The following is a 19,400-nucleotide window of genomic DNA, read 5'->3' as shown; positions in this document are numbered from 1 at the left end:
CCATGCGCTCTCAACATTGAACGCGTGTTTGACCTCCTGATTTTCCAAAAATATGTAATAAGTAACCCAGCCTTTTTCGGGAGAAATGTGTTTATCAATGTATTCAGTCATTAGTAAAAAACATGTTTATAAAATGCATGTGCAAATAGTGAAATACGACTGCATTCTTGTGGTAAGCTAACTTCGTGCAAAACAAGCAGTGAAAAAAGAATAATAGCAATTTACTGAAGCCGTCATAATCGATTGAAATTTTTAATAAAAAAATAACTTTAGCGTAGATTCTTATCAAGTGTCCGCAGAGTTTTGCGGAGGTTACCCCTCCAAGGAACGCCGTGTTCGTAAATCATTCGGTCGACTGATCACCATCCGAGGGCCTTAAATTACAACTCCGAGGAACGCAGACAGACGATAAAATCGTTGTGTTGGCCGCTATAGCAAAAAACCGCGGAGGGAAACGGAAAGTGGGTCTAACTCGTTGAGTGTACTGTATTTTATGTTTGAAATTGATAATAAAGGTTTATATTCATATTTTACCACGTATTAAAGTAAAAAGCTATTTTGCACAAAACAGGATTAAAATGCATTAAAACACATGATTTACCTTTCCAATAAAACGAAATTTGACTGAGACAGACAACAATTATGCCAAGTAAAACAACTCAATCTTTATTGTAATAACTCGGCCACCTCCGATAAGCTTCGAGATAGTCCTCGTAAATACAATCGTAACAACTAGGCCATGGCCGAATGGACGATAAGTTAGTTCCTTATTCCTTATTCCTTTTTCGAATAAGGAATAGGGAACTGGTTCCTTATTCCTTATTAAAAATAAATAATTGTAGATATGCCTAAAATCACTTCTTTGTGATATTTTCATCACAACTAAACAACTTTGTGAATAAAATAATGCACGATAATAGAAAAAAACGAATAAGGAATAAGGAACTAGTTCCCTATTCCTTATTCAAACTCGAATAAGGAATAAAAACTTTTTAAGTAATACATTTTTTTCCAATAACTATGCAGAAGTGGTCTACATAAAAAGTTTACGGAAATGCATTGTCTATTCAAGAAGATTTTAGTGCTTCAAGTGCTTTAAAAACGTTCCAAAAACCGAATAAGTAACAGAATTTACGAAAAAACCTCAATTTCAAAGTGTTTAATTTGCTAGTTTTTTTAAGAAATATCAAAAATTAATCTTTTTAAACAACTTTAATAAAAGCATTTACTTATTTAAAGGGACGGAGAGTTTAAATTTCTTTATAACGCACACTAAGTCGAATAAGGAATAAGGAACTAGTTCCCTATTCCTTATTCAAACTCGAATAAGGAACAGAAACGGTGAATTTTCAACTTTTTAATTAAGACATATTTTGATCAAATTACTATGCAGAGGTGGTTTACATAAAAAGTTTACAGAAATGCTTTGTCTACATGAACTAGTTGAACTAGTTCCCTATTCCTTATTCAAACTCGAATAAGGAACAGAAACGGTGAATTTTCAACTTTTTAATTAAGACATATTTTGATCAAATGTTCTATTATGAAACAGACTATAGATCTATTAATACTTGTACCCTTGTTTAACCACTGGACTTCACTTGTAGAATAAACTTAGTAGCAGACTCACGTCTTGTGTTTGTCTTTCACTACTATAACTTGAATACTTGTCAACCAAAACATACAACATGGTGTCAGAAATTATCGAATTCACGTCAACAAAAATGGATATTATAAAATAAAAGCTCTTATAAGTGAACACTAATCAGCAAAATGGCTCTATCTGGAATATCTCCACCTGTGATGAATTGGGACAGTACAAACTTGCCGACCACGTGGGAAAAATTTGAAAGGCACATAAAACTGATATTCGCAGGACCTTTAAAAGACAAGACCGAAGAAGAAAAAGTAGCATTCTTACTTATTTGGGTCGGAGAAAAAGGACAAGATGTTTCACAATCATGGACATTAACAAATGAAGAACAGAAACAACTTGACACATACTTCACAAAATTCAAGAAACATGTTCAGCCGAAACTAAACCCAGTATTCGCCAGATTCCAATTTAACAACGAAAGGCAAGGAGAGGATAGCATAGAACAATTCGTCACCAGACTAAAGTTAAAAATAACGGAATGCAAATATCAAGAAAATACTGTGGACGAAATGATCAGAGATAGAATTGTATTTGGTATAAGTAATCAAAAACTAAGAGAGAAACTAATCAATGAGGGCGAAACACTCACCTTAGAAAGGGCCATTCAACTATCTCAAAATTTTGAATATTGTAAACAACAGATGAATATTCTTAATGCAAGATCACCCCAAGATGTCAACTACGTCAACAGCCGAGGTCGTGGACGTGGACATGGACGCAGACCTGAGATGCCAAGAGCGCAAAATTCGCCGCAGAATAGGAGGAAAGAACCGACTTGTAGAAAATGTGGGACAATACACAACCAATCAGACAGAAGGAAGTGTCCAGCATATGGAAAACAATGCATACGGTGTAAGAAATACAATCACTGGAAAATTGTATGCCGGTCGAAGAAAGATGTGCACCAAGTGACAAATAACGTGTCGCAGATGAGTGTGCATGACAATTCAGAGGAGGAGAATTCGTGGATGGATAATTACTTTTTAGATACGGTAAGTCATACACAATCGTCCGCCCCAGATCGTGCATTTGTAAATTTACGCATTGGTCCACATTTTCAAAACGTTAGTTTCAAAATTGACACAAGAAGCAGCGTAAATACTTTGCCAAAACGCCACTTTGAAAAGCTCAATGTCAAATCGCCATTAGAGGCCTCCGAATCAAATCTAACGTCTTACTCTGGTAACAAAATACAAGTCGACGGTAAAATTACACTCGCGTGCAAATATCGTTCGAAAACCGTGAACACAACGTTCTATATTGTAAGCAGTGATGCACCGCCGTTAATTGGGCTACAGACATCTGTAGATCTAGGATTAATACAACTGACTTACGCAATTGACCGAGAGCATGGCCAGCCAGTTAACAAAGAATACGTCATGTCAGAATACAGTGACCTATTCAAGGGCGTAGGTATACTACCCGGAAAAAGCAAACTGTATTTACGTGAAGACGCTATACCGGTAATAACGCCACCCAGACGCGTACCGGAAGCTTTAAAGTCGCGTTTAAAAGCCGAACTTGATCAAATGGTCAAAGACGAAATCATATCGCCAGTTACGGAACCTACCGACTGGGTTCATCCAATCGTAGTGGTTGAAAAACCGAACGGAAAGCTACGGATCTGCCTGGATCCAAAACCTCTCAATGACTCGATACGCAGACCGCACTACGCAATGTCAACGCTAGATGATGTGACCGTTAAACTCGCCGGCGCGACACAAATTAGCCTATTAGATTTGACACATGCATACTGGAGTGTACAATTAGACGAAGAATCTTCTTACATAACTACATTCGCAACGCCGTTTCAAAGATATCGATTCTTACGTTTGCCGTATGGATGTAAAGCATCGTCTGACATTTTTTGTCAGAAGGTCAACGAAATATTTGAGGGATTATCAGGCATTCACCCGCTGGTAGACGACATTTTGATTTGGGGACGAACCCCTGAGGAACATGACAAAAACCTAAATCAAGTCTTGCTACGCGCACGCGAACGCGGGATAAAATTCAACGCACAGAAATGTTCAATCGGTGTGAAATCAGTTCCATTCTTTGGTCACGTGATCACCGACACTGGACTCATGGCCGATCCTAAGAAAATCGAGGCAATTACGCAATTGCAAAGGCCGGATTGCCGCGAAAAGGTTGAAACACTATTAGGATTAGTTAATTACCTATCAAAATTCGCCCCGAACCTAGCAGAGGTTACCGCGCCTATCAGAAGCCTCCTGAAAAAGGACGTAGAGTTCCTGTGGGACGCCCCACAAGAGCAAGCATTCTCAAAGGTCAAGGAAATAATAACACAGGCCCCAGTGCTAGGTTATTATGACCCTAAAAAGCCGCTTGTCGTCGAAACGGATGCAAGCAAATATGGACTAGGTTGTTGTCTCATGCAAGACGGAAAACCCATCGCGTACGCAAGTAAGTCATTAACGCAGACTGAAATAGGTTACGCTGTCATAGAAAAGGAACTCTTCGGGATCTTATTTGCATTAAAAAGATTCCATCAATTAACTTATGGCAGAGAAGTTATTGTGCACTGCGATCATAAACCAATCTCAGCGATAATGAAAAAGCCATTGTCGGCTGCCCCGCCGCGCCTTTCTAGAATGTTACTCGCACTGTCAAAATACGAGGTAAATGTTCGCCACGTACCCGGCAAAAACATACCTGTAAGTGACTGTCTCTCGAGACAATCATTACCCGATACATTTCCCGGAATGATCGACGGTTTGGACTATCATGTTCATACAGTGCAAAAACAATTACATGTCACAGACAAACGACTCGAGATCATACGTGCCGAAACTGCTAAAGACCCACAAATGATAAAATTGAAACGGGCTATAAGTCAAGGCTGGTTAGAGAGTAGGTCAAACTGTGATCCAAGTATCGTGGATTTTTTCAATCATCGCGATGAGATAAGCACAGAGGATGGTCTGATATTTCGAGGTCATACGCTTGTTATCCCGAAATCAATGCGAAATGAGCTTGTAGAAAAGGTTCACTCATCCCACCTGGGAATTACAAAAACGCTTGAACGAGCGAAAGACTCATTATTCTGGCCAGGCATGTCTAAACAAGTTACTGATTATGTAACAAACTGCCAAATCTGCCTTGCCCACAGGGATGCGAATGCTTCGCTACCATTGATCACAACTGAATTCCCGGACAGGCCATTTCAAAAAATCGCGACGGATCTTTTCCATTTTCATGGAAAAGAATACCTGTTGACAATAGACTACTACAGTAGATTCTTTGAAGTAGATTACCTACCAAACACAAGGTCACAGACAGTAATTCTAAAATTACAAAAACACATGTCGCGAATGTCAATTCCCGATGTATTGGTATCAGATAATGCTAGCCAGTACACCAGCGCTGAATTTAAAAACTTCGCGAAAGAGTGGGGTTTCGAACACCGAACCTCATCTCCAGGTCACCCGCAAAGTAACGGCCTTGCCGAAAAAGGTGTAGGTATCGCGAAAAAGCTAATGCAAAAAGCCAAGGACACTAAATCTAATCCTTATTTAGCGTTACTAGAAAATCGCAATACTCCGTTGAAATGCGGATACACACCAAGTCAATTATTGTTAGGGCGCCGAACAAAATCAATCGTGCGATAACAAACAAAGCATTAAAACCGACTTTGGTGAATGATCATGAAGTACGAAAAAGAATGATCGAATCGAAACAAAGACAAAAGTCAAATTTTGATAAGTCAGCACGATCGTTACCACCATTATGTGAAGGTCAATCTGTCCGTGTAAAATTCGGAAAAATCTGGAAATTAGGAAAAGTTGTGAAAGTTCACAGTGACCGATCATATCAGGTTCAAAAGCCTGATGGCATTTATCGAAGAAATCGGTCAGTATTACACAAAACGCGCAAAAACACGAATGACATTGAACCGTTCCAAGCGCAAGTTTTGCAACATGAGCAAATACCTGTTACCCCTGTGTCTCCCCCAAAACACTCAAATGTTCCAGATAACAATAATGACCCGCCAGTAAACTCTGGATATTCAACAAGGGCTGGACGATTAGTGCGTGACAACCGAAAATATGTAGGAAGTGAATGGGTGAAGTGAGAATGAACAATAACATCAGATAGTGAAGTCTAAATAAAAAGACAATGTTTTACTTAAAAATGTATTTAGATATAACACTTTAATTAAAAGACACATATATATGTATGTATCAAATTACAAAGAAGGAAGCTCTTTAAAACACTGTTGAATACTGTTAATTGATAAAACATATAAATAATGATTTGATGAACATTATGTATATCATATATGTTTTCCTTTTTAAAACAGGGAGATGTTCTATTATGAAACAGACTATAGATCTATTAATACTTGTACCCTTGTTTAACCACTGGACTTCACTTGTAGAATAAACTTAGTAGCAGACTCACGTCTTGTGTTTGTCTTTCACTACTATAACTTGAATACTTGTCAACCAAAACATACAACATATCAAATTACTATGCAGAGGTGGTTTACATAAAAAGTTTACAGAAATGCTTTGTCTATTCAAGAGAGATTTAGTACTTAAAGTGCTTTAAAAACGTACCAAACTCCGAATAAGGAACAGAAATCTGGAAAACTTCAAAATGTTAACTTACTCGTTTTATCACTTTTCGACAAAATAACTGTACAGAAATGGTCTATATAAAAAGTTTAAAGAAATGCATTGTCTATTCAAGAGAGTTTTAGTACTTAAAGTGCTTTAAAAACGTATCAAACTCCGAATAAGGAACAGAAATCTGGAAAACTTCAAAATGTTAACTTACTTGTGTAAGCTAACTTCGTGCAAAACAAGCAGTGAAAAAAGAATAATAGCAATTTACTGAAGCCGTCATAATCGATTGAAATTTTTAATAAAAAAATAACTTTAGCGTAGATTCTTATCAAGTGTCCGCAGAGTTTTGCGGAGGTTACCCCTCCAAGGAACGCCGTGTTCGTAAATCATTCGGTCGACTGATCACCATCCGAGGGCCTTAAATTACAACTCCGAGGAACGCAGACAGACGATAAAATCGTTGTGTTGGCCGCTATAGCAAAAAACCGCGGAGGGAAACGGAAAGTGGGTCTAACTCGTTGAGTGTACTGTATTTTATGTTTGAAATTGATAATAAAGGTTTATATTCATATTTTACCACGTATTAAAGTAAAAAGCTATTTTGCACAAAACAGGATTAAAATGCATTAAAACACATGATTTACCTTTCCAATAAAACGAAATTTGACTGAGACAGACAACAATTATGCCAAGTAAAACAACTCAATCTTTATTGTAATAACTCGGCCACCTCCGATAAGCTTCGAGATAGTCCTCGTAAATACAATCGTAACAACTAGGCCATGGCCGAATGGACGATAAGTTAGTTCCTTATTCCTTATTCCTTTTTCGAATAAGGAATAGGGAACTGGTTCCTTATTCCTTATTAAAAATAAATAATTGTAGATATGCATAAAATCACTTCTTTGTGATATTTTCATCACAACTAAACAACTTTGTGAATAAAATAATGCACGATAATAGAAAAAAACGAATAAGGAATAAGGAACTAGTTCCCTATTCCTTATTCAAACTCGAATAAGGAATAAAAACTTTTTAAGTAATACATTTTTTTCCAATAACTATGCAGAAGTGGTCTACATAAAAAGTTTACGGAAATGCATTGTCTATTCAAGAAGATTTTAGTGCTTCAAGTGCTTTAAAAACGTTCCAAAAACCGAATAAGTAACAGAATTTACGAAAAAACCTCAATTTCAAAGTGTTTAATTTGCTAGTTTTTTTAAGAAATATCAAAAATTAATCTTTTTAAACAACTTTAATAAAAGCATTTACTTATTTAAAGGGACGGAGAGTTTAAATTTCTTTATAACGCACACTAAGTCGAATAAGGAATAAGGAACTAGTTCCCTATTCCTTATTCAAACTCGAATAAGGAACAGAAACGGTGAATTTTCAACTTTTTAATTAAGACATATTTTGATCAAATTACTTTGCAGAGGTGGTTTACATAAAAAGTTTACAGAAATGCTTTGTCTACATGAACTAGTTGAACTAGTTCCCTATTCCTTATTCAAACTCGAATAAGGAACAGAAACGGTGAATTTTCAACTTTTTAATTAAGACATATTTTGATCAAATGTTCTATTATGAAACAGACTATAGATCTATTAATACTTGTACCCTTGTTTAACCACTGGACTTCACTTGTAGAATAAACTTAGTAGCAGACTCACGTCTTGTGTTTGTCTTTCACTACTATAACTTGAATACTTGTCAACCAAAACATACAACATGGTGTCAGAAATTATCGAATTCACGTCAACAAAAATGGATATTATAAAATAAAAGCTCTTATAAGTGAACACTAATCAGCAAAATGGCTCTATCTGGAATATCTCCACCTGTGATGAATTGGGACAGTACAAACTTGCCGACCACGTGGGAAAAATTTGAAAGGCACATAAAACTGATATTCGCAGGACCTTTAAAAGACAAGACCGAAGAAGAAAAAGTAGCATTCTTACTTATTTGGGTCGGAGAAAAAGGACAAGATGTTTCACAATCATGGACATTAACAAATGAAGAACAGAAACAACTTGACACATACTTCACAAAATTCAAGAAACATGTTCAGCCGAAACTAAACCCAGTATTCGCCAGATTCCAATTTAACAACGAAAGGCAAGGAGAGGATAGCATAGAACAATTCGTCACCAGACTAAAGTTAAAAATAACGGAATGCAAATATCAAGAAAATACTGTGGACGAAATGATCAGAGATAGAATTGTATTTGGTATTAGTAATCAAAAACTAAGAGAGAAACTAATCAATGAGGGCGAAACACTCACCTTAGAAAGGGCCATTCAACTATCTCAAAATTTTGAATATTGTAAACAACAGATGAATATTCTTAATGCAAGATCACCCCAAGATGTCAACTACGTCAACAGCCGAGGTCGTGGACGTGGACATGGACGCAGACCTGAGATGCCAAGAGCGCAAAATTCGCCGCAGAATAGGAGGAAAGAACCGACTTGTAGAAAATGTGGGACAATACACAACCAATCAGACAGAAGGAAGTGTCCAGCATATGGAAAACAATGCATACGGTGTAAGAAATACAATCACTGGAAAATTGTATGCCGGTCGAAGAAAGATGTGCACCAAGTGACAAATAACGTGTCGCAGATGAGTGTGCATGACAATTCAGAGGAGGAGAATTCGTGGATGGATAATTACTTTTTAGATACGGTAAGTCATACACAATCGTCCGCCCCAGATCGTGCATTTGTAAATTTACGCATTGGTCCACATTTTCAAAACGTTAGTTTCAAAATTGACACAAGAAGCAGCGTAAATACTTTGCCAAAACGCCACTTTGAAAAGCTCAATGTCAAATCGCCATTAGAGGCCTCCGAATCAAATCTAACGTCTTACTCTGGTAACAAAATACAAGTCGACGGTAAAATTACACTCGCGTGCAAATATCGTTCGAAAACCGTGAACACAACGTTCTATATTGTAAGCAGTGATGCACCGCCGTTAATTGGGCTACAGACATCTGTAGATCTAGGATTAATACAACTGACTTACGCAATTGACCGAGAGCATGGCCAGCCAGTTAACAAAGAATACGTCATGTCAGAATACAGTGACCTATTCAAGGGCGTAGGTATACTACCCGGAAAAAGCAAACTGTATTTACGTGAAGACGCTATACCGGTAATAACGCCACCCAGACGCGTACCGGAAGCTTTAAAGTCGCGTTTAAAAGCCGAACTTGATCAAATGGTCAAAGACGAAATCATATCGCCAGTTACGGAACCTACCGACTGGGTTCATCCAATCGTAGTGGTTGAAAAACCGAACGGAAAGCTACGGATCTGCCTGGATCCAAAACCTCTCAATGACTCGATACGCAGACCGCACTACGCAATGTCAACGCTAGATGATGTGACCGTTAAACTCGCCGGCGCGACACAAATTAGCCTATTAGATTTGACACATGCATACTGGAGTGTACAATTAGACGAAGAATCTTCTTACATAACTACATTCGCAACGCCGTTTCAAAGATATCGATTCTTACGTTTGCCGTATGGATGTAAAGCATCGTCTGACATTTTTTGTCAGAAGGTCAACGAAATATTTGAGGGATTATCAGGCATTCACCCGCTGGTAGACGACATTTTGATTTGGGGACGAACCCCTGAGGAACATGACAAAAACCTAAATCAAGTCTTGCTACGCGCACGCGAACGCGGGATAAAATTCAACGCACAGAAATGTTCAATCGGTGTGAAATCAGTTCCATTCTTTGGTCACGTGATCACCGACACTGGACTCATGGCCGATCCTAAGAAAATCGAGGCAATTACGCAATTGCAAAGGCCGGATTGCCGCGAAAAGGTTGAAACACTATTAGGATTAGTTAATTACCTATCAAAATTCGCCCCGAACCTAGCAGAGGTTACCGCGCCTATCAGAAGCCTCCTGAAAAAGGACGTAGAGTTCCTGTGGGACGCCCCACAAGAGCAAGCATTCTCAAAGGTCAAGGAAATAATAACACAGGCCCCAGTGCTAGGTTATTATGACCCTAAAAAGCCGCTTGTCGTCGAAACGGATGCAAGCAAATATGGACTAGGTTGTTGTCTCATGCAAGACGGAAAACCCATCGCGTACGCAAGTAAGTCATTAACGCAGACTGAAATAGGTTACGCTGTCATAGAAAAGGAACTCTTCGGGATCTTATTTGCATTAAAAAGATTCCATCAATTAACTTATGGCAGAGAAGTTATTGTGCACTGCGATCATAAACCAATCTCAGCGATAATGAAAAAGCCATTGTCGGCTGCCCCGCCGCGCCTTTCTAGAATGTTACTCGCACTGTCAAAATACGAGGTAAATGTTCGCCACGTACCCGGCAAAAACATACCTGTAAGTGACTGTCTCTCGAGACAATTATTACCCGATACATTTCCCGGAATGATCGACGGTTTGGACTATCATGTTCATACAGTGCAAAAACAATTACATGTCACAGACAAACGACTCGAGATCATACGTGCCGAAACTGCTAAAGACCCACAAATGATAAAATTGAAACGGGCTATAAGTCAAGGCTGGTTAGAGAGTAGGTCAAACTGTGATCCAAGTATCGTGGATTTTTTCAATCATCGCGATGAGATAAGCACAGAGGATGGTCTGATATTTCGAGGTCATACGCTTGTTATCCCGAAATCAATGCGAAATGAGCTTGTAGAAAAGGTTCACTCATCCCACCTGGGAATTACAAAAACGCTTGAACGAGCGAAAGACTCATTATTCTGGCCAGGCATGTCTAAACAAGTTACTGATTATGTAACAAACTGCCAAATCTGCCTTGCCCACAGGGATGCGAATGCTTCGCTACCATTGATCACAACTGAATTCCCGGACAGGCCATTTCAAAAAATCGCCACGGATCTTTTCCATTTTCATGGAAAAGAATACCTGTTGACAATAGACTACTACAGTAGATTCTTTGAAGTAGATTACCTACCAAACACAAGGTCACAGACAGTAATTCTAAAATTACAAAAACACATGTCGCGAATGTCAATTCCCGATGTATTGGTATCAGATAATGCTAGCCAGTACACCAGCGCTGAATTTAAAAACTTCGCGAAAGAGTGGGGTTTCGAACACCGAACCTCATCTCCAGGTCACCCGCAAAGTAACGGCCTTGCCGAAAAAGGTGTAGGTATCGCGAAAAAGCTAATGCAAAAAGCCAAGGACACTAAATCTAATCCTTATTTAGCGTTACTAGAAAATCGCAATACTCCGTTGAAATGCGGATACACACCAAGTCAATTATTGTTAGGGCGCCGAACAAAATCAATCGTGCGATAACAAACAAAGCATTAAAACCAACTTTGGTGAATGATCATGAAGTACGAAAAAGAATGATCGAATCGAAACAAAGACAAAAGTCAAATTTTGATAAGTCAGCACGATCGTTACCACCATTATGCGAAGGTCAATCTGTCCGTGTAAAATTCGGAAAAATCTGGAGATTAGGAAAAGTTGTGAAAGTTCACAGTGACCGATCATATCAGGTTCAAAAGCCTGATGGCATTTATCGAAGAAATCGGTCAGTATTACACAAAACGCGCAAAAACACGAATGACATTGAACCGTTCCAAGCGCAAGTTTTGCAACATGAGCAAATACCTGTTACCCCTGTGTCTCCCCCAAAACACTCAAATGTTCCAGATAACAATAATGACCCGCCAGTAAACTCTGGATATTCAACAAGGGCTGGACGATTAGTGCGTGACAACCGAAAATATGTAGGAAGTGAATGGGTGAAGTGAGAATGAACAATAACATCAGATAGTGAAGTCTAAATAAAAAGACAATGTTTTACTTAAAAATGTATTTAGATATAACACTTTAATTAAAAGACACATATATATGTATGTATCAAATTACAAAGAAGGAAGCTCTTTAAAACACTGTTGAATACTGTTAATTGATAAAACATATAAATAATGATTTGATGAACATTATGTATATCATATATGTTTTCCTTTTTAAAACAGGGAGATGTTCTATTATGAAACAGACTATAGATCTATTAATACTTGTACCCTTGTTTAACCACTGGACTTCACTTGTAGAATAAACTTAGTAGCAGACTCACGTCTTGTGTTTGTCTTTCACTACTATAACTTGAATACTTGTCAACCAAAACATACAACATATCAAATTACTATGCAGAGGTGGTTTACATAAAAAGTTTACAGAAATGCTTTGTCTATTCAAGAGAGATTTAGTACTTAAAGTGCTTTAAAAACGTACCAAACTCCGAATAAGGAACAGAAATCTGGAAAACTTCAAAATGTTAACTTACTCGTTTTATCACTTTTCGACAAAATAACTGTACAGAAATGGTCTATATAAAAAGTTTAAAGAAATGCATTGTCTATTCAAGAGAGTTTTAGTACTTAAAGTGCTTTAAAAACGTATCAAACTCGGAATAAGGAACAGAAATCTGGAAAACTTCAAAATGTTAACTTACTTGTTTTGTCATTTTTCGACAATATAACTGTACAGAAGTGGTCTATACAAAAAGTTTACAGAAATGCATTGTCTATTCAAGAGAGTTTTAGTACTTAAAGTGCTTTAAAAACGTACCAAACTCCGAATCACTTTTTGACAAAATAACTATGCAGAAGTTGTCTATATGAAAAGTTTAAAGAATTGCATTGTCTATTCAAGAGAGTTTAAGTGCTTAAAGTGCTTTTAAAACGCTCCAAAATCCGAATAAGGAACAGAATTTACGAAAAAAAATAAATCAAAGTGCTTCATATGCTAATTTTTTGACGAAATGTCAATTTTACATTGATCTTATCAAATAATTTCAATAAATGCGTTGTCTAATTCAAACGGATGGAGAAGTTAAAGTTCTTTAGAACGCACGCTTAGTCGAATAAGGAATAAGGAAATGAAAATCTTTAAAATTAAAAAAACCTTATGAGTATATCGGTTTATCCCTTTTTGAAAAAGTAACTTTGCAAAAGTGTTTTACATATTACGCTCGATTGATTCCTTGCCAAAGAGAAGACAGACATTAGTCGTGTATAACTGTTTCAAACAAAAAATACATTGTTCAGGTCAATCTCTATTAGGAAAACTGCACCGTTTGGAGCGTTTTAAAAGCGCTTTAAGCACTTAAACTCTCTTGAATAGACAATGCAATTCTTTAAACTTTTCATATAGACAACTTCTGCAGTTATTTTGTCGAAAAGTGATAAAACGAGCAATTTAATTCTTTAACGTTTTCAAGATTTTTGTTCCTTATTCGGAGTTTGGTACGTTTTTAAAGCAAGTATTAAAACTCCCTTGAATAGACAATGCATTTCTGTAAACATTTTATATAGACCACTTCTGTACAGTTATATTGTCGAAAAATGATAAAACGAGTAAGTTAACATTTTAAAGTTTTCAAGATTTCTGTTCCTTATTCGGAGTTTAGTACGTTTTTAATGCACTTTAAGTACTGAAACTTTCTTAAAGAGACAATGCATTTCTGTAAACATTTTATGTGGACCACTTCTGCAAAGTTATTTGATCAAAATTTGTCTAAATTTAAAAGTTGAAAATTCAACGTTTCTGTTCCTTATTCGAGTTTGAATAAGGAATAGGGAACTAGTTCCTTATTCCTTATTCGACTTAGTGTGCGTTATAAAGTACTTGGAACACTCCATCCTGCTCAATAAGACAACGCATTTATTCAAACTATTTGATAAGATCAATGTGCAATTGATATTTCGTCAAAAACATAGCATATTAAGCACTTTGAAATTCAGTATTTTTTCGTAAATTATGTTCCTTATTCGGATTTTGGAGCGTTTTTAAAGCACGTTAAGTATTAAGACTCTCTTGAATAGACAATGCATTTCTGTAAACATTTTTACATAGACCACTTGTGTAGAGTTATTTTGTCAAAACGTGATAAAACGAGTAAGTTAACATTTTGAAGTTTTCCTGATTTCTGTTCCTTATTCGGAGTTTGGTACGTTTTTAAAGCACTTTAAGTACTAAAACTCTCGTGAATAGATAATGCATTTCCTAAACTTTTTATGTAAACCACCTCTGCATAGCAATTTGATCAAAATATGTCTTAATTAAAAAGTTGAAAATTCACCGTTTCTGTTCCTTATTCGAGTTTGAATAAGGAATAGGGAACTAGTGTGTCTTAGCACAGGATAACGCACCATCTCACGCGGCTAGTTATGCTTGTAGCAAACAACGTGTGAACACTCCAATGGTCTGCAAAAAGTCCGGATTTAAATCCGATCGAGCCGTGTGGGACCTTTTGTTGTGAAGCGCAAGGTACATGCCCAGCCGCTGCAACCAAACCTCAGAATGCTCACTCGTGTTATTCATCAGATTTGGGCAGCCATTCCAAACAGTATCTTCACAGATGCATTATATCAATGAAGACAATGTGCCTCGCTGTTATTACCGCAGCAATGGGCAAACAAAGTATTAACACAAAATCAAATACGACGTGATTTGATTTCGCAGTTTTTGTTTTAGGGGTGTCAATGTTAACCCTATCTGTTAAGTTTGTTCCCATGACCATATTTCAATAAAGTTTTGTTTTACGTATAAGGAATAAATCGTATTAACCTTATATTTGGTTATTTGTATTTTTCTCCGAATACTTTTCCTAAAATAGGATAAAAACTAGATTGCCAGTTAGAAATTCGTCTTAGTGTATTAAGTTAAAAAACAAGGTTTTGCAATGGTTGGTCTTCGAAGAAAAAAATAATAATGCAGAGAAAACATAAACCTACAGGTATATTATATACTCACAAATTCCTACATAAGAAAAGTAGCTATTTGATATCACAAGTATCATTGCTTTGAATATTCAAACAAAAGGGTTATCACAGAATGTGGACTGGACAATACCCCTGAACAGTATGTATTATAAAAATGTACAATTTGTTATACACAGACATGCCATAATACATACAAACTATCACTGTATGATTTACAAACAGAAGAACACTTGAAACACGAATTAATTCATTGAAATCTACTTAAGGTAACTCTCCTGCACGTAAAGGGTTTAACATAAGATTGTTTTTTTATTGTTTTTTTTTCATCCCAGTGCAGACACACCATCATGGCAGCGTGAATGTAACTAACATAGAACATAGCATGAAATATATTGAATACCCCTTTGCTTACCGTTGTGTGCTTTTCTCGCACAGTTTTAATCGCCGATGATGTTGTCTGTTGTTTGTCGGAAAATAGTTCTCATGAAAACTTGTCGCCATTTATGAATGAAGTTATCGCCTATGTTTCGTGATACATTGATATTCCATCTGAATCTTTATGCCAGAGATCAGTCTGATCGCTTCTAGAGCTGTAGAATGAAGACAGTGCTTAATTGTTGACATTTGACGTGTTGGCATCGGGTATTGATATTGATTATTGAGTAAATTTTACACTTAGATAATTTGAAAATGTCATGTTCTAGCATTTGTTTTTGTTTCACGTTCTGGAGAGATTGTAAGAAAGCAAATGTTCGAGCATTCAGTTTCATGAGTTAATTGAACATATACATCCTTTCTTAATAAAAGACAGGTGTAACCACTTGATTTTAAGTTATTGTTATTTCACTGATAAAACTCCATGTTTCAAGAAATAGTGAATATGAAAGAAAGTGCCATCTAACATTGAATAGTAATCTTCTATTTAATGATACTTCAGATCGTCCTATTCTGTTAAGCTTTTAAAGCAATATTTCAAAATCGATTTGTAAGCGGTTGGTGATAAATATTGACATACTACTTAACACATTTGATGTCTTGTTGATGTATACGTAAAATGAACAACTTATATATATATATATATAAGTATATATATATATATATATATATATATATATATATATATATATATATATATATACTAGTATTATCCAAACTAATACAGGACATATACTACTGAAAAAGCAGTTTTGGAAAATGTTTAAATTCTGAATTTATCACATTATTTCTTGCGTTTATGCTGTATGAACGCAGTAGGGTATGCGATCAACTATCATGAAGCGCGCAAGCGCTTTTTGGTCATTTGCTCGTTTGCCCTATTCGCCCTCTTGAAAAAATGCGATCAATACTTATATTTTATTAGCAGCATTGCATATTAAAGAAATATAACCGACAACACACGTTTGTATAAAAGAATAGCTGATGTTTTTAAGGTCGTATATCATTGGTTAAATGGCATACCACCAATCAAATCGGAGCGCAATATTGAAATAAACATTGATGTCATAACTCCTTGCCTGTTGTACCCCTCTATCGATATGGTAAATTATAATGAGGTGATCATGTGATCACCACTTGTTTGACTGTATAATACATTCTGTTGCTTGTTAAAGCTTCTATGGTATTGTTTTGGTAAATCATCCTTACTATTAGTTTCACTTTTGTTTAAATAAGACTTCCTTTGATGTATTAGTTCATTTGATTTATAAGGTGCTTCTTATTTATTTATGTTCCTGATCTTTATTGTTGTTTGCTTCCAGAAATATGAACGGGATAAGAATGTTGGCTCTTCCATTTATCATCATACTTTTGGTGATACCAATAATTGCAAACAACAGCACACATGGTACGTTTGCGTATGCCAGGACAAACTGTTCCCAACAAGGAGGACTGGCGTATGATAATATTGTGACAACTTCTCTACTTACGGATTACAAAGAGAACAACTGTAGTCTCGCGAGCAGTTTAGGACTTAACGATGGTGAAGCATTTTGGATAAAACTGCAAGCTGAGCTAGGAGCGTATATAACAGAGCTCGGGTGTGCCACGGTATTACCAAAGGATTTTACGTTGAATTTGACAGAAAAACCCTCCTTGTTCCAATGTACTAAAGAGTGTTTGGCTCGTGGATCTATGAATTACATTAGTTTCCATAACGCACAATGTTATTGCATGGCTGATGACTATTCGAACTTTGAATGTTCGGATTCAAGTCATGCTGCCATTTACCGCAGATTTCAGATTGATGAAGAAGAAGGCAAACACAGATGCATTGTTGCCAAACTTAATAACAGCAAGTTTGGATACACAAGCGCTAAATGTTCTGATAAACATTTAGGAGTTTGTGTGGATCGAAGTACGCAATCAAAGCTCCAAAGTAATTGTACGACGTTTTACCCTACATTTTCTGAGATCGGGCGAGATATTTGTATTCCACCAGGAATATACATCAAAGATGAAATGAAGGGAAAATGTTCAGAGTACAATGGTAAATTGACCCCGTACCTATATCAAGATATCAGCCATTATCTGCTCGACGGATTGTACTTTCAGGACAGTTTCCTTACGTTTGATCCACAAACTGATGAAGAGTATTCCGGGTCGGAAGATTTTCTAGCATGCTTGTCAATCACGAAGCAAGGCTGCATGCTTATACTGGAAACAGACAAATGTGACAATGTGAATAGATATCTATGTGGTGAGGACATACATTTTGAAAAGCAGACAGGAGCATCAACTCGCATGGATTCGGACTGCATTGTACTATCCATGTGTTTGTTTTTGAAAATAATTACTTACTAATGTTTGTAATGATGACAATAAACAAGCATAAGTAAGATACAATATAAAATGTGGATATTTTCTTTTTGTAATATATCATGAAGAATATCAAAGACTGTGGGAACTGAAAGGTTTTCTACCAAGACTTACAGTCATAGTTGATAATGACAAAGTTATCAAGTATTGTATTATTCAAATATAATGATATGATTTCGATGCTAGTGTTTCACAGCTAAATGATATGTGAGATGAACCTGTTATAATATTTTTAAACTAAACAGTAGAGATAACAATAATGGTTCCAGTACTCTGATAAAAAATATGTTTAGACATATAAGTCGGATAAAAATATGGTGTAACGTCCAAGGTCAGAATATAAAACTTGTATAAGAAAAGATAGGCTGTACTTCTATAAGTTATAGAATGATACGCTTGGGCAAGGTATATTTCAAAAGGCAAAACTGTATTTGAAAATGCTTAAGCAATATGCTAGTATGCATGATGTTAATGTTACACGGAGCGCTTTTAAGCAATACTTTAAATGTGTAAATAACCCAAATAACATGGATGATTTTTTTAAACGATATGAAAGAAATGAATTTAGCGTTTCGCTTGATTAATTGAATCTACCTGAAGGTACTCGTCGTTTAAAGGCTATAGATAAGAATTTTGGCATTTGGTTGTAAATTCTTTAACACAAGGCATTGCGATCTATGGGAGAAACATACAAAAGGAACTTGGTATATTTATATAGGGTTATTAAGTTTTCTAGTTAAAATAGCAAGATACACAGAGCATTGCGATCTAGTTTGGTGAACAGAGCGGGTCCGTCTGTCTTGGTCAGAGGGAACTGCGATATGTGTGCTGACAACCCAGTCAGCATGCACATATCGGGCCCATGTGGGTAACTGATCGGCATATCGGCATATCGGCGCGCTGTCGGACCCCTATCGGACCAATATTGTCAAAAAAATGTTCTGTATGAAAATTATTGTGGAAAACATATACAACCGTTTATTCTATCAACATTAAAAACAAATTAATTTCTAGTTTCTATGTAAAAGGACATTAAATTTAATATCTTTTCCCGATGATGGACCGTCATCGGGGTGATATCGTAGTGGAATACGCAGTGAGTTGAAAATCATACATTTTGCGTTTATTTTTTTTTATTCTGGCACATTAATAAACTTATGCTATATTTAATTTGAATATGTAAAATAAAATTTAAAAATCTGAAAAAAACACACTATTATTTTATTTTTAATTTACTGCGGTCGTTCCTTCGATTTCCACAAATTGCGCCAAGTCAAACCAAAGTGAAATCAAAACTGAATAAAAACTTAAACAATGGTAAGATATGTTAATGTTTGTGAAATATATAATATTTAAATATAGTTTATAATTTTATTCGACCTTTTACGTATATTTGGCACCTTGCAAGCACTCGATACAGCGTTTTTTGCAAATGTGATCTATTTTCGCGACCCAATTTTTTTTTAATTGACGAAGCGTTTTGTGATTTGCATAAAAAGATGAGTTCATACTGGTCTAAACGCATTTTTTTATCAAATGTCCAAGAACATGTTGATGCTTTT

At 36.2% G+C, this 19,400-nt stretch overlaps 1 protein-coding gene across 7 annotated transcripts in view; it reads left to right on the top strand.

Moving 5' to 3' along the window:
• LOC128237307 (uncharacterized) overlaps positions 1 to 19,078 on the top strand; it is a 33,163-nt gene extending 14,085 nt beyond the window's left edge. For all 7 annotated transcript variants that reach the window (XM_052952700.1, XM_052952702.1, XM_052952699.1 and 4 more), the window contains one exon: positions 16,782 to 19,078. In XM_052952700.1, the coding sequence (XP_052808660.1) occupies positions 16,786 to 17,823 (1,038 nt within the window). In that variant the 5' untranslated portion in view covers positions 16,782 to 16,785 and the 3' untranslated portion in view covers positions 17,824 to 19,078. The remainder of the gene's footprint in view (positions 1 to 16,781) is intronic.
• The last annotated feature ends 322 nt before the right edge of the window (positions 19,079 to 19,400 follow it).

The sequence above is a fragment of the Mya arenaria genome, chromosome 6 (genome assembly GCF_026914265.1).
Source record: "Mya arenaria isolate MELC-2E11 chromosome 6, ASM2691426v1".
Taxonomy (NCBI): Eukaryota; Metazoa; Mollusca; class Bivalvia; order Myida; family Myidae; genus Mya; species Mya arenaria.
The sequence above is the reverse complement of the archived record's forward strand: the minus strand, read 5'-3'. Positions and strand labels throughout refer to the sequence as shown.